The following is a 15,953-nucleotide window of genomic DNA, read 5'->3' as shown; positions in this document are numbered from 1 at the left end:
TGGTCTTGGTCAACATCCCTAGACATGGTGCTGCAGACGGGGATTCTTGTGGGAATTTTTTTGGGTAGGGAGGGCAGGAGAGGGTTTCCTTGAGAGAAGCAGGACAGGGAAAGGAAACCTGTTCATCATTCATGTGGTCTCAGCTAGAGATTGGATTCACTGTGATCCTATAGCTGAAGCTCTGGAGGACAAGTTACACCACAAAATGAGTCCTATTTTGATGCAATGGAGCTATCCTGCCCTTTGATATCCTTATGCCAGTGGGTTATAGCTGAAGTGTGCCCAGGCTGGGGGTGGTGTGCTGCTGGCTCTCATTTGAATTGTCAACCAAAACAGCACCTGGGTGCCAGGAGCACTGGCTGGCAAAGGGAATCTGGTTGGGACCCAGTAGCAACCATTACATTATAGGCTTGGAGAAGAAAAGGGTCACATGCAGTGTCAGTCACAGATGTGCAAAAGTTGTGCCAAAACTTGGGATGGTGGGGAGTCCACGAGTACTCTGGTTCAGGACTTAATCATTTTCATGTCCTCACTCAGAAGCAGTGGAACCACTTTTACAGTTTTTTTTTTTAGATTTTATTTATTTATTCATGAGAGAGAGAGAGAGAGAGAGAGAGAGAGGCAGAGACACAGGCAGAGGGAGAAGCAGGCTCCATGCAGGGAGCCCGATGTGGGACTCGATCCCGGGACTCCAGGATCACGCCCTGGGCCAAAGGCAGGTGCTGAACCTCTGAGCCACCCAGGAATCCCCCACTTTTACAGTTTCTAATTGTCAATGTATTTTCTACCTTTGGGACAGTTTTGATACTGGGAGGAAGGGGCTGAGATAGAAAGTTAGGGAAGGGCCCAATGATTGACAGCTGTGATGACGTTGAAAATTAGGTTTAAGAACAAGGATGAGAATTTGTAACTGGAAGGGGGAATTTCGGAGTTTGGTGATTTCCAGCAGGAGCTGTTCTTGGCAGTGATGACACTCACAGTGGGACCATGTATGTGGATCATAGAGGAGAAGGAAGGGGAGGGTCAGGAAATTGGGAGATGTCCCAGCATGGACTGGGAAAATATATAGAGGGGTGATAGGGTTAGAGCAGACAGGAAGACCTTGAATGTGTGACATGGTAGATGGAGGGAGATATGGTTGGGGCGGGCAAAAAGGGGGTAAATCTCTAAAGGGATCACAAGGTGATTGAAGGAAGAAGAGCTTTTGAAGGAACAAGAGCAGGAGACTAGGCATAGGGACCTTACTTCCTGATTCCAAGATATGAGTGGGTGTCCCAGGGAAGACTATGGGGTGTGTGGACCTCAGGGGAAAACCAGAATTCCCTGTAAAGGGCCTGGTAGAGGAAATGCCTTAGGAAAAAGTAAAGGGCTTGTGGAGGTAGCTGAGCGACACACCAGAGGGTCTGGGTCACAGAGAAAGCAATCAGAAGACATATACTGATAGGGATGTTCAAACATAGAGCATTATTGCCAACTCAAAGATTTCATATCATTTTAAAAAAATAGCATCATTTCAGTGGCATCCAGGGTTAACTCCATAACCAAGTGCTGATTCTTTCCAAACCTTACTCAATTGGTGTATCTTCCAGTGACAATGAGAAAGAAGAATTAATTAAGTACTGTTTTGAGTTTGCTTAAAGACCTGTAATCACAATATTAAAAAAAAAAAAAACAGAAAGCAAATTGACTGTTGAGATTGGCACAGACATTACCCATGCCCTTAGAAGGTGCATCACTGAATTGCTTCCTTCAGTAGTCATGCAGGTGAGAGGTAAGAGCTCAAGTGTCCTTCTGGGATTTGTTTCTTGGCAACAATGACAAATCTTCACACCCTTTATCCAAGGCTAAAGCTGAGAATAATCCAAACACTGTTTCTTTTGAAAAATTTTTAAATTTCAATTCAATTTAATTAACATATAGTATATTATTAGTTTCAGAGTAGAGCTGAGTGATTCATCAATTGTGTACAATACCCAGTGTTTGTGACATCACGTGCCCTTCTTAATGTCCATCATCCAGATACCCCATCCCCCTACCCCCTCCCATCCAGCAACCTTCAATTTATTCTCTATAGTTAAGTCCCTTCTGCTTTGCCTTCCTCAGTGTTTTCTTCTTATTTTAGTTTTCCTTCCCTTTTCCTAAATTCATCTGTTTTGTTTCTTAAATTCCACATGAGTTAAATCACATGGTATTTGTCTTTCTCTGATTGACTTATTTAGCTTAGCATAACACCCTCTAGAGCCATCCACATTGTTGCAAATGGCAAGATTTCATTCTTTTTGATAGCTCAGTAATATTCCAAATTCCATTTCATTTGATAATATTCCATTGATAGCTGAGTAATATTCCATACATATATATATATGCGTATATATATGTATATATGCTACATAGTCTTTATCCATTCATCTGTCAATGGACATCTGGGCTCTTTCCATATTTTTGCAATTGTGGATGTTACTGCTATAAACACTGGGATGCAGGTGCCCCTTCAAATCACTATGTTTGTATCCTTTGGATAAATACCTAGTAGCAAGCAGTGTTTCTTTACTGGACTAGTAGAGACACTAAGGATGTTTCAAGATTAACAGGAAAAACTGGAATTTGAAGGTGTAATTTTTTATTGAGTTTTTTAAATTTCAGAAATAGTGTTGTTTTCCTGAAATCAGTAAGCTTGTTGGATGTTTATGAATTATTGGTCCTTAGCCCAGTGTTTGGCACAGAGTAGACTCTCAAGAAATGTTTACTGAGTCAACTAAAATGAGAGCTTTCATAATTCATGGAAAGAATGCTTAAGAACAAGAGTGGTGTGTGTGTGTGTGTGTGTGTGTGTGTGTGTGTATGTGTGTGTGTGTGTTTAGCTGCCTGCCCAAATTTTTCTTACTAATTTTTCTGGTTCTTTTCTAGCAAAACAGTTTTCTTTCATTTTCTTCTTTGCATTTGGCATCTCAAAATAATGCAACTGCTAACTGCTAAATTAGCTTTATTTCAGAGACTGGGTTTGTCAGGACACAGCCTTGTACATCCACGGTAAGTATGCATTAATTTTGCTCTCTATCAGGCTATAAACCAGTGGTTTCCAACCTTGTCAGTACATCATAATCACCTGGGGTGATAAAAATTCTGATGTCTGCTTCTTTACTGATTTAGTTGTCTGTGGTAAGGCTTGGGCAATGTTTTTGTTTTTTTTGTTTCCCAGGAGACCTGAGTGTGTATCCAAGGTGGAGAACCAGTGCTCCAAACAATTCTTTCCAGGGGATCCCCAAGATTACTGGGGATGAAGGCCCTTTTACAATCTCTCCACCTCAGTCATAATTCATTCGACTTGGCCGTTTTGGTCCTGGGTTGAGCTCCTGCTTTTAGTTTTATTTTGCTGTCTGGTTGATTTTTATGTCTTTATGCTTGAGCCTCCAAGATCCTTTTTAATGGATTTTGGAGAAGTTAAAATTTAAGCTCTATTTCTCTATGTCATAAGGCACAGCCTTTTTGAGTACACAAAACCATTGCTGACAGCAAATGCATAAATTCATGACCATGAGTGGAAGAAACAGAAAAGCCAATCCTCAGTTTTGTCATAAACCTTGCATGCTAATTTTTATTAGGGAATTCGTCATTGAGAAACCAAAGGTTGTTTCACTGGAACTGCAACGATAATGACTAGGGAGAGGCAGAGAGAATGCTATAAATTCAAGATCTCAACAACTCATGTTACACATGCTTCTTTTGGTTCCTCGCTCAAGCCGCCTCTGCCTCTTCAAAAACCAGGTAAGTTCTTTCTTCAGTTTCAACTGAAGCCTTCTGTGTCTTAAGAACACTGATGTTTGTTGATTTGAAGAAGTACTTTTATTGTGCAATTTTCCTTGGGCTGGTTTTATTTACTGTAGAGCCTGCACAGCCATGACAATGTATCATCATAGTGTTTGACAGTAAGTTAATTTTATTTCTGAATTAACTTGCAAGGAATCCCTGCAAAGAAATTTGGGGTTGAAATGGAAGTTTTAACATCAGATGTGGAATGCCTTAGCAGGGATGGGCACTTGCTCATCAAAGTAACCCCTTCAAAGTATTTAGGCTTTCAAAATATTTTATTCTGCGTTAATCTCATTCTTGTTTTAGGATTTTTCTTCAAGCCTTTATTAATCAGTTATAACACAGCTGGTGGGGAAGAAAATAGGTGTTTTATTTATTTTTGTAAATATTAACTGCTCTTTAAAATTATTTTTGTGTGTGTGAGATAACAAAAGTCGTATGAACTCATGGCACAAGCCTGAAACAATATAGAAAAGTATAGAAAAGAAAACACTCTCTCCCCTGCTTAATAATCCATGGCAAAGATATATATCTTTGCTCTTTAGGGAAAATTCAGCCCAGAGTCAAACTTTTATGCAGTTAGGGATTGGGGTAAGAGAATAAATGCATTCTGCCACGCTCTGCATTAGATTTAGAATCACCTGAGAAATAGAAAGTATCACAGAAGGAGCCACTGTTGGCTTCATTATTTTAAGGCTGGATTGGAGAACATTGCTTGGACCTGAGACCAGCGGGGATTCCTAGGCCTTTCCCTGGCCTGGTCAAGGGCCAGCAGCTGGACAGTTAGATAGGAGCAGGCCAGAGCTGGGTCTGCCAGGGAGGAGATTAACACTGTAGGAGGCAGCGGGCAGGCAGGTGCAGGCAGGCTCTGGCAGAGAACAAGAGAGAAGAAAACCATTTAGGCGTCAACCCTGCTGCCTGGAGAAATGAGAACAGAAACACCAGCTGATGCCAGATGGATTCATGTCTCCTGTACAGAGAAGGCCAAGAAAAGGCAGAGAAGCATCTGTGACTTTTCCCTGGGAGGATGAAAATCTCTATTTTCTGAATCAATGCAGGGAGAGGAAGAGAAGCAGGAAGGGTTCCTGTGACATAAAGCAATTCAAATAAGTGTAATGTTTTTATTTGGTTTTGGTTGTTGTTGTTCTAGATCTTGCCGGAATCTTCATGGATTCACTTGGTGCAGCATACACTCACTTTGGGTTTAATCTCTTCCAAAAGCTGAATAAAATAAATGATGGCAACATCTTCTTTTCCCCTGTGGGCATTTCTGCTGCCATTGGCATGCTCATCCCAGGGGCCCGAGAAGCTACCGCCATGCAGTTGCAGAGGGTAAGGAGGTTCCCATTGCTGTCCAGCATGTCTCTGGGGGTAGCCCTCTAGCATTACCTTGAAATGGGGCCTGGCAACAGAGAATGAATGCATAGGAAGATACAGAACAATTTCAGATCTATTAGGGCAGTGCTCCTCCTTCTCCAAGTACTGTCATGCTATCTGCTCCCTAGTGCTTGAAATTCCTTTGAGCGGGGGCTGAGTGAGTGGCCTTGTCCAAAGTCATTAACCTCATAATTAAAGATGGAGCATGAAGAACAAAGCCTACTGGAAGAAGCTGCAAAATCCCCACTAGGCTATAAATGAGACATCAAAGGTCAATACATGAATGGATAAACCACTGTAGGTGAGATCAATGGGCAGTCAAGACCTTTGCAGGATTTTGAAAGGACAGAGAAATGTTACCTGTTTACCACTGAGGTTTCTTTAACAAACATTTTGCTGTCTTCAGACTGATTCTGTGTGAGGGTTTCTCTATTCTGATCATAAACAATATTTTCTGTACCTTCCAGATGCTTTTCTCTGAAAAAGACACAGGGAGCTCAAGGAACAAAACCGAAGAAAGAGAGGTGAGGAGACATGTGTTGCTACCTTCAGGATTTGGCTGCTTTGTGATGTGGGCTCCCTGGGAAAATGTGTAACAGAGCTAATATTTCACACTTATTTTTAAGGAATTACAATCACTGCATCCAAGTAGAGTTGCTAGTATTATACAATAATAAACCCTTAATATTAAGAGGAGACTAACTTTTTAAAAAACAATATTTACTTATTTACCTGAAAGAGAGAGAGAGAGAGAGAGAGAGAGAGAGAGAGAGAGCATGTGTGGTGGTGAGGAGAGGGAAGCAGATGGAAAGGGAGAGAAAGAGCTCCCCATGGGGGCTCATTCTCCGGAACCTGAGATCAGATGTGAGCTGAAACCAAGGGTCAGACCCTTAACTGACTGAGCCTCCCACGTGCCCTGAGACTTTAAAGCACATTGACCACTCTGATGTAAATGCCCATAGACTAAATGTAAATGCCACTTTGGGGTGGAGTGAATGGATTTAGGAGTTGAACAGATTTGAGTTCAAATCCTGACTCAGTCACTTCACAGCCATGCTACTTTGGGCAAGTTATTTTCTTTGAGCCTCTATGAAGTGGTCAGTGGAGTATCTGGAACACACTGGCGACTCACCCAGCAATAATGGTGGTGGTAGTAGGCAATACTGTTCCTACATTCCATTTTTATTTTAAGCCCCCTTGCTGATATTTTATTTCAAAAATATATTAGCATAGGACCAATGACTTCTTAGGATCTCTTCCAACTCTAGGGTTGTAGTATTCCTTGCCTAAAGGACGATCTGCTCAAACATGGGGAAGTCTGTAGGTCAGGGCTGGCATCTGGAGATTGTTAGAGACCTCAGGAGGAGCACATCTGCCTGACAGTAGTTGCAGCTCAGTCCCAGACGCTCATAAAATCATGGCTCCAATCTCCCAGCAATATGAGCTGTTCATTTCACAATCCCACATGGCCAGGTTGCCTGGCTGGCTCAGTGGCGAGTGGAGAGTCAGGCTTCTTTACAAAGTGTGTGCAACAGAACTGGGTCAGACAGCTGCTCCACTGTCCACTCAATCAAGGAACACGGTTACTCTCAGAGCACTCTCCCTCCCAAGGATGTAGCCCATACAGAATCTGTGTGGGAATTAGAAAAAAGAACCCCCTCTTGGACAGATGCCCACTCCTGGCTTGGTGATAGGGATGAAGGTTGAATTTCAACTTTGTATAGGGCACAACGTGTACAGCTCTGCATAGAAATTATGTCCCCTTCTCAGGACTTTTCTGGGAGCCACAGAGGTACAAAGACTAGAATTACTAACTGAAAGGATATGAGGATTGGGGCCTTCTTGGAGGGTCATCTACTCTAATCTCCTTTTTCAATAGATGAGAAAACAGATGAGTAGAGTGAGCTGCTCAAAAATATGATAGATGTACATTTGATTATCACATGAATTCAGAGTATTCTGAACCTTGCTTTTAAAAATTGAAGTTAGGAGTGCCTGGTGGCTCAGTCAGTTAAGCATCTGCCTTTGGCTCAGGTCATGATCTCGGGGTCCTGGGATCCAGCCCCACATCAGGCTCCCTGCTCAGTGGTGAGCCTGCTACTCTCCCTGCCTCTGCCCCTCTAGGACCCCACTCATGCCCTCTCTCTCTCAAATAAATAAAATCTTTAAAAAATTTTTGAAGATAAAACATTAAGATATTGTGTACAAAAAGTAGTAGGAATTCTTATATAATTCTGCAATTCTGAATACCCTTTAATTCTCCCCTTCAGTATAAGTTATAAACTATTGACAGATTAGCGGATGCCTCCAAGTACTTTCCTTGAACACATCCCCATCCTCTCCTGAAAGAAGTTCCATTGTCCTGAACTTGGTTTGTTATTTCCATTTAGGAATGATTTCATTGCACGTATTTTTAAAAATTATTATTTGCAACCTGATTATTTTTGGCTCAGGAATGTATTTACAAGATTCATCTATTTTAGGTGTATACTTGTAGATCTCCTTGATTCATTTTCATGGCTGTTGGTCCATTTGCCCTGTTGATGAGTGACTTTTTTCCGTCCTTCCTTTCTATTACAAACAAATGACTCTTCTTCTTTTCTTTGATTATTTACTTATTTGACAGAGAGAGCGGAACAGGAAGAGGGGCAGATGGAGAGGGAGAAGTAGACTCCCTGTTGAGAAAGGAGCCTGATGTGGGGCTCAATCCCAGGATCCTGGGATCATGACCTGAGCCAAAGCTGATGCTTAACTGACTGAGCCACCCAGCTGCCCCACAAATGACCCTTTTTATACAAGCCTTGTAGTTTACCTGAATGAGAGTATCTCCGTCCAGAGCTTCCTAAATATGGCAGCCATTGAATTGGCTATAGAGTACTTGAAATACATCTAGCTCAAACTGAGAAGTGCTCTAAGTGTCAAATATACATCAGATTTATGAGAAAATAGTGTTGAAGGAAAGCTGTTTTACTACTCACAACACTTCCAACAACAAATGTGTGGATTCTTTCCCTCACATTAAACAATTTTGAGATTAACTGCCTGGAGTCAGAGCAGACCCTACACATTAAGGGCTCCATTCTACAAGACTTGCCTTATTTCAGGTTGCAAGGAAGTGGGTTCCCAGAACACCCACACTTCTGTCCAACTTGGCTACAAATCAGAGGATCACATTGCCCACTACTCAAGTTTGATAATTTGCTATAACGGCCCACAGAACTCAGGGAAACACTAGTTTACTATAAAGGATACCAATGAATAGTCAGATGAAGAGGTATATAGGGTGAGGTCTCAAACTGTCCCAAGAACAAGAGCTTCTGTCCCTGTGGAGTTTGGGGTACATCACCCCCTATCAGTGCATGGATGTGTTCCCCAACCCAGAAGCTCTTTAAACCCTTCTAGGGTTTAAAGTAGTGTAGGGGTTTATGTGAAAGCTTTATCATAAAGGCATGATAAATTAGGAGCTCCATCTCTAGCCCCTCTTTCCCTGGAGGATGGGAGATGGGGCTGGAAATTCCTAAGCTTCTAATTACAGTTAGGTCTTTTCTGGTGACCAGCCCTCACCTCGAAGCTATTCAGGATCCCACTAAGAGTTGTATCATTAGAACAAAAGATGCTCCTATACCAGGAAATTCCAAGGGATTTAGGAGTTCTGTGTCAGGAACTGGGATCAAAGAACAAATATTAAAACAAAAAATGTTCCTGGTACCCCTATCACTCAGCAAATTACAAGGTTAGGATCCAGAGAAAGAGACCAAATATACATTTTTAAAAAATGTCACAGATGTAAAATATCTCATTTTTATGTGTCATTTTAATTGAAATGATATTTAATACTTATGTATTAATATATAATTATTATGTTTTTGTTGAAATGATGTTCTAGATAGATTTGGTTTGATAAAGTATAATATTAAATTTGATTTAATCTGTTCCTCTTTATTTTTAAGAATGTAATTGTTTTTTAGATTTAATTTATTTATTTGAAAGAGAGAGAATGAGCAGGGGAGGGACAGAGGGAGAAGCAGATGCCTCACTGAGCAGGAAACCTGATGCAGGGCTCAATTCCAGGACCCTGGGGTCATGACCTGAGCAGAAGGCAGACACTTAACTGTCTGAGCCACCCAGGTGCCCCAAGAATGTAATTACTAGAAAACTTAAAGTTATATATGTGGCTCACATTTTGAGGCTTGCATTATATTTCTATGGGACAGTACTGGCCTACAGTATATATCTAGGAGGTAGGGTTTATGTATGTTCGACTTTATTAAATATTAACAAATTGTTTGCCAAAGGGATTACACCAATATCTATTCCACTTAGCAGTGTACATTGGCCCATTTCACACAGTCGTACAGAGACAGTGGGACCTGAAACCCCACTGGCCTTGAAATTCCTAGTCATTGACATTCATGTACAGTTGACCCTTGAAAAACATGGGGTTGAATGGCACAGGTCCACTTAGATGAGGATTTTTGTTTTGTTTTGTTTTTTAAAGATTTTGTTTATTTATTCATGAGAGACACAGAGACAGAGGCAGAGACACAGGCAGAGGGAGAAGCAGGCTCCTCACAGGGAGCCCGATGTGGGACTTGATCCCCAGATCATGCCCTGAGCCAAAGGCAGATGCTCAACCATTGAGCCACCCAGGCGTCTCAGGATTTTTTTTTTTTTTTTTTTGGACAGATATAACAGAATACTGTAAATGTATTTTCTCTTCCTCGTGATTTCCTTTTTTCTTTCTTTTTTCTTTTTTAAAGATTTTATTTATTTATTCATGAGAGACACGGAGAGAGAGGCAGAGACACAGGCAGAGGGAGAAGCAGGCTCGTTGCAGGGAGTCCGATGTGGAACTCGATCCCGGGACTCCAGGATCACGCCCTGAGCGGAAGGCAGACACTCAACCGCTGAGCCACCCAGGCATCCCTCATGATTTTCTTCATAATATTTTCTTTTCTTGAGCTTTCTTTATTGTAAGAATATACCATATAATATATATAACATATATTGTGTTTTGATTTTGCAGATTGACAAGACAGAAGAGATACATCACCAATTCCAAGAGTTTTTGAATGAGATAGGCAAACCCACTAATGATTATGAACTAAAAATAGCCAATAGGCTCTTTGGAGAAAAGACATACCTCTTCCTTCAAGTAAGTTTTGCTGTGGTCACCACATCTGTGAGTAGTATTGGTGAATGGCCAATGGCCCTTTTAGGACTGTATGCCCCAGAGGCTGCCCCAGCTGACTGCCTGGCTCAGCCCACATCCCTGGGTGTGTCCTTTTGCCTGTCCTCCAGACATCCAGGCCCTTTGGGAGTTTTTAATTCTGGCAATCTAAATGAGTTTTGCCTCAATCCTGTTGCATGTGCAAAAAATATGCATGGAAGTACTCAAAGTGATTTGCCCAGGTTCTAAAGTTTCCTGCTAACAATGTCGGTCATCTTAATGTAGAGATTACATTTATTTAGAGATGTTGGAAATGGATAAATGGAATTTTCAACCTTTTTCTATTCCTTCCCTGTTCTTCCTAAAGAAATACTTAGATTATGTGGAAAAATATTACCATGCTTCTCTGGAACCTGTTGATTTTGTAAATGCAGCAGATGAAAGTCGAAAGAAGATTAATTCCTGGGTTGAAAGCCAAACAAATGGTAGAGTATGGATCAGTCATTTATCATAACACACTTCTTGAGTACCTGCTATGAGAGAAGACCTGAGCTTGACACCGCATGGGATGCCAGAGTGCACAAACTTTTTTGGGGGTGCAGACTTGAGATAAGTTGTTCAGGGTTAGAAGGGCAGGACACGGCATGAAGAGTAGGAAAAGACACTACAGATGGTGGAGTGGTCTCAGGAAATGGGAGAGCCAAGGGGCACCAGGGAGGGACCACAGTAGCCATCTTGGTAGAACACATAGTGGAGAATGATTTGCACGTGGCTGTGGATCACAATATCTCTGGGGCTCCTGAAATTGGACTCATGTCTGTGTTGGGTTCACATCTTTTCCTTTATATCAGAGCCTTCCTTTCTGAGTCTGGGTCCCTAAGTGGAAATGTCACAGAGTGTTTTCTTTCTCTTTGTCAAATGAGAAACATTCAGCCTCCTTCCATCAAGACCTGCCTTTACTACCTACAGCCAGGGCTGCCCAGGCTTCATCTCTACCTGAGCGTCATGCAGGGGTGATAACACTTTTCATCCCCATCCATAGCAGAGAACTTGACAGAGCCCTCACTTCATTCTCCCTCCTTATTCCCTACTATGAGTCAAGTGCACAGGAAATACTGGAGAGTGCTATTAATATGGAAATATACTTTGGGGAATAATCATTGATACTTTAGTGTTAGAGTTTCAGAATACATTTTAAAAAATTCCAGTTATCATGAAGACATTATTATTTCACAATGCATTTTTTGTCTTCATATTTAGTCCAAAAAAAATGAAACAAAATTTGAAAAGCAACAAAAAAGAGAGCCTATCAAAGGGTTGATTGAAGGTATTATCAGTGTGAAATGGGCTAAAACCAGAGACAAAGGCATTAACTCCTTTTCCAATAATATAAGAAATCTCTAAGTTTTGGGAGGTAACTCTATCAAATGAGTAAAAATAACAGCTAACACCTACTGAATGCTTCTTATGAGCCAGATAATGTTGTAAGTGCTTTACACATATTAAGTCATCTACTCCTTCCTTGCAAGAATTCTATGAGGCAGGTTTTATTCCTGTTTTACAGATTTGGAAACTGAGGCACAGCTTAAATAACTTGCCCGAGATTCCTCAACCTATAAGAGGCAAAACTGGATGCTAACAGAGGCAATCTGATCCAGAGCTCGAACTCTTAACCATCACACCTCAATTTATCCAGTGGGATAAGTAGGCGATGGGCAGAGTGAGAACCTCCCTACGATTCTGGCAGCAAACATTTTGTCGGCAAGGCCTTCAGGTGCTGACCTGGCTGAGTTTTTAATGATGAGTCAAGTCCGTCTGCATCATATTTGCCATGTATAGCACTTGTGATTTTTGAGGATGGGCCAATATTTTTGTTGTTGTTCGTTTGCAGAAAAAATCAAAGACCTGTTTCCAGATGATTCTCTAAACAGCCTCACCAAGCTGGTGCTGGTGAACATAGTTTATTTTAAAGGGCAATGGGACAGGGAGTTTAAGAAAGAAAACACCAAGGAGGAGGAATTTTGGCTGAATAAGGTATGGTCCTTAATTTATTTATGCAATGTGTTTACACCTGGAATGTAAAATCTAATGTCATATTTGAGCAAGTGTACGTGGTGAATAGTAAGGGGGACTCTGAGGCTCTGATCTTTAGCATTGTTTTATGTTGAGCTAATTATTTTGGTGAGCTAACTGTTGTCTTATGCCTCTTTTGACATTGCGTGGTCTGTTACTTTGTTGCAGAGTACAAGCAAATCTGTGCCAATGATGACACAGTGCCATTCCTTTAGCTTCACCTTCCTGGAGGACTTGCAAGCCAAAATCCTGGGGATTCCATATAAAAACAATGATCTAAGCATGTTTGTGCTGCTGCCCAATGACATAGATGGTCTGGAGAAGGTAAAACCTTTCGTCTCCCCAATCTTGCTTTTATTTCCCGAGGCTTGGCATCCCATATCTTGTTTCTGGATTAGCCTGGAAACAGGGCTTCTGATAGGGATCTGGTGTCTGGCAGTGCCAAGCAGAAGATATTTCTCATTCTGTGCAGCAGCTATAAATGGATGTCTAAAAAGGAGCATAAGATGGTATCAGGTTTATTGAAAACAATCCATACTAAAATATTTGGGGATGACCTAAAATGAATATTTAAGGTCAAATGGGAGTCCTAAAGATCAGTCACCATTCTGAGAAATGGTTAATCTCTATATACCTTTTCCCCAGAAAGTTGCATTTGCACATACAGCAAATTTTGCATCCTGTTCAGCAGTCTATTAGAGCTCCTGAATTTCTTTCTTGGACCTTTAATTTCTTTTTAAGTTTTTTTTTTCTTTTGGAGCTTACAGAAGAATTGAGAGAAAGGTACAGGGATTTCCTATGTATCCCCTGCCCCTACACGTACATATCTCCCTTCATAATCAATATTACTTACCAGAGTGGTGATTTTTTCTAACCAGGAATGAACCTAAGCTGACATATAATAATCACTTAAGACCTTTGATCTTGAAGCTCTTGATTAATTCCTTTGACTTAAAACTAGAATAAGATACCACCTAGAATGGGACCAGTACATGGAAAACACTCAATAAATGATAGATACTATATTATTATAATACTAGATGCTATTCTGTTGCTGTAAAACATCTCTAGCAGCATTATACATTGGAAAAATTGGGGACAGCAAAATGACAGTAGGTATGAAAGCTTCAAGAGTATTCATACTCTGATCCCCAAATCCCAGTTGTGGGGATTGCCTTAAGGAAATAATTCAACAGAAAAAAATATTGTCTTTCTTTATTCATGAGAGACACAGAGAGAGAGAGGCAGAGACATAGGCAGAGGGAGAAGCAGGATCTCAGTGGGCAGCTGGATGTGGGACTCCATCCCAGGACCCTGGGATCACGACCTGAGCAGATGCTCAACTTGCTGAGCCACCGAGGTGTCCTAAAAATTGCCTTTCTGAACGAAATCAGGAATTTCTGCATTAAATGTACTAGGATACCTAGTTTAAAATTCATCATCATCATCATCATCATCATCATCATCACTGTTATGCTGGGATCCACAGTATCTATCAGCATCTATCATGCTGGATACATACCAGATGACTGTAAAATGAATAGATGAGTATTTGGCAAAACTTATCAGCTCAATGGAAACATGATCTATTAGTTTGAAGATATTTGGGAGAGATACAGATCTGTGAAAAAGTTTACATTAGAACAAATAATATGGACATTCAGGGTGAATGTAAATATGTAAATATATATATCATATAATATAAAGTATATTAATCATAACATTTTAATTATATATAATTCATATAAGTATACAACTTAATATATATAAATTATATATCATATATTCATAAAAGACTATAGAGGAAGAGTTAAAAATGACATGATATGTATTAGATTGGTAGAATAAGAATTTATTTCTCATCTTTAAAAATTCACTTAACACTTGACTTTTCATGTATACACAGATAATTTAAATAAAGAAGTATAAGTCACCTGCTTGCTATTTAAAGACAAGGGTCTAGTGAAATAAAATGGCTATATTTATTAAAATTAATTATTTCTAACTGATACAAATCAGTGTCACGGTGTTTCCACTTTGTATTGATAATCATACCACCTTCCCCTCCTTTTTAATTTTTCTTAATAGATTCTAGATCAAATAACTCCAGAAAAATTAGTAGAGTGGACGAACCCAGGGTACATGGAAGAAAGGAATGTGACCTTGCACCTGCCCCGGTTTGAAGTGGAGGACGGTTACAATCTGGAGGCCGTGTTGGCAGCCATGGGGCTGGGGGATGCCTTCAGTGTGTGTGGAGCTGACTCTCCCGGGGCGCCCTCACAGTCCAGGCTGCAGGCACAGAAGTTTCTACATAGGTCCTTTGTGGTGGTAACCGAGGAAGGCACAGAGTCTACAGCAGCCACCAGTGTGGGCTTTGCCCTCAGCTCAGCGCTGAGTTGTGAACACTTTCATTGCAATCACCCTTTCCTGTTCTTCATTAGGCACCATGAGTCCAACAGCATCCTCTTCTTTGGTAGATTTTCTTCTCCTTAGGACACTCTTTGCTTTGGCAGAAAACCAGCGTTGGAGTATTGTTTAGACTATGGAAATAGCCCAATCTTAAAAATATTGTTTTACTCGTTTGTATTCTAATCTTATCATCAAAATCAGTGATTTAATGACTGTAATAGGGTGCGTGTGTGTTTGTGATTCTCTTTGAGAGTGAAATGTCCTTTAGTTTGTGCCATGTATAAAGTGAGTTAAATCGAGGCTCATTAGTAATCTCCTGTTGATTTCTTCTGAAAGTAAGTCAAGTTCTCATAGCTTTGTGCACTAATTGGTGAGAAACAGACTCTTGAGTAAAGACTGTGGACTGGTGTTTCTGGGAGTCTCTCTAGTTCTAATAGTTTGACATAATGCACAAATAAAATCAAACAATAATCTCCTCAATTCATGTGTTACTTTTTTCTTTCTCACCAGTGTGGCCAACTGCAGAGAGGAGAATTTAGAAGCACGTTAGCAAAGCATAAATTAAAGCTTCATGCCAGAACAAAATAAAACAATGTGTTAGACAAAGAGGAGTCCCATATTTTCACCCTCTCTTCTAACGGAGTATTTTACCTGCTGTCAGTTGTGTAAGCATTTTGATATTGTGAAACAAATGTGATTTTGAGAAGGTAAATATTAGAGCTGATCAGTATTTTTACCCTGCAATTTTTTCAAGTGACAATAAATATTTGGAATGACTTTTAGAAGAGTGTTTTCTTTCTTTTTTGCCTATTTACAAATTTCAGGTTATTTTGTGAGTGAGCTGTGAGCACTACCAAATAGTATTTTCCTGAAGTTGCTGTTTGAGAGGTTCTCAATCTATTGCTGATACTCTTTGTTGGACCTACTCTTTTTTTGAGTTTTTAACAAGATCCCATTACTGATTTATTTTTTAAGAGCTCCATTGAGCTATAATTTACCTATCATAAAATTCACACATTGTAAATGTACAATTCAATAATTTTGGTAAGTTTCTACAGTTGTACATCTACCACCACACTCCGGTTTTGGAAAACTTCCATCATCCTAAAAGATT

General features: G+C 40.3%; 1 protein-coding gene across 1 annotated transcript; it reads left to right on the top strand.

Moving 5' to 3' along the window:
* The first annotated feature begins 3,240 nt into the window (after positions 1-3,240).
* Positions 3,241-15,621, top strand: SERPINB13 (serpin family B member 13). The gene is made up of 8 exons (XM_038525850.1): positions 3,241-3,765; positions 4,961-5,142; positions 5,655-5,711; positions 10,214-10,342; positions 10,725-10,842; positions 12,249-12,391; positions 12,599-12,754; positions 14,519-15,621. The coding sequence occupies exons 1-8, from the start codon at positions 3,654-3,656 to the stop codon at positions 14,921-14,923; spliced, it is 1,302 nt and encodes a 433-aa protein (XP_038381778.1). The 5' UTR covers positions 3,241-3,653; the 3' UTR covers positions 14,924-15,621.
* Positions 15,622-15,953: the final 332 nt, after the last annotated feature.

Source organism: Canis lupus, chromosome 1 (genome assembly GCF_011100685.1).
Source record: "Canis lupus familiaris isolate Mischka breed German Shepherd chromosome 1, alternate assembly UU_Cfam_GSD_1.0, whole genome shotgun sequence".
Taxonomy (NCBI): domain Eukaryota; kingdom Metazoa; phylum Chordata; class Mammalia; order Carnivora; family Canidae; genus Canis; species Canis lupus.
Note: the sequence above shows the minus strand (reverse complement) of the source record. Positions and strands in the feature narration are given on the sequence as shown.

Excerpts from the sequence above, each read along its gene's own strand:
- SERPINB13 (XM_038525850.1), top strand. The coding sequence starts at position 3,654 with ATGACTAGGGAGAGGCAGAGAGAATGCTATAAATTCAAGATCTCAACA. Across the intron at positions 10,343-10,724 it reads AGACATACCTCTTCCTTCAA|AAATACTTAGATTATGTGGA; the intron begins GTAAGTTTTGCT and ends TTCTTCCTAAAG. Across the intron at positions 12,755-14,518 it reads ACATAGATGGTCTGGAGAAG|ATTCTAGATCAAATAACTCC; the intron begins GTAAAACCTTTC and ends TTTTCTTAATAG.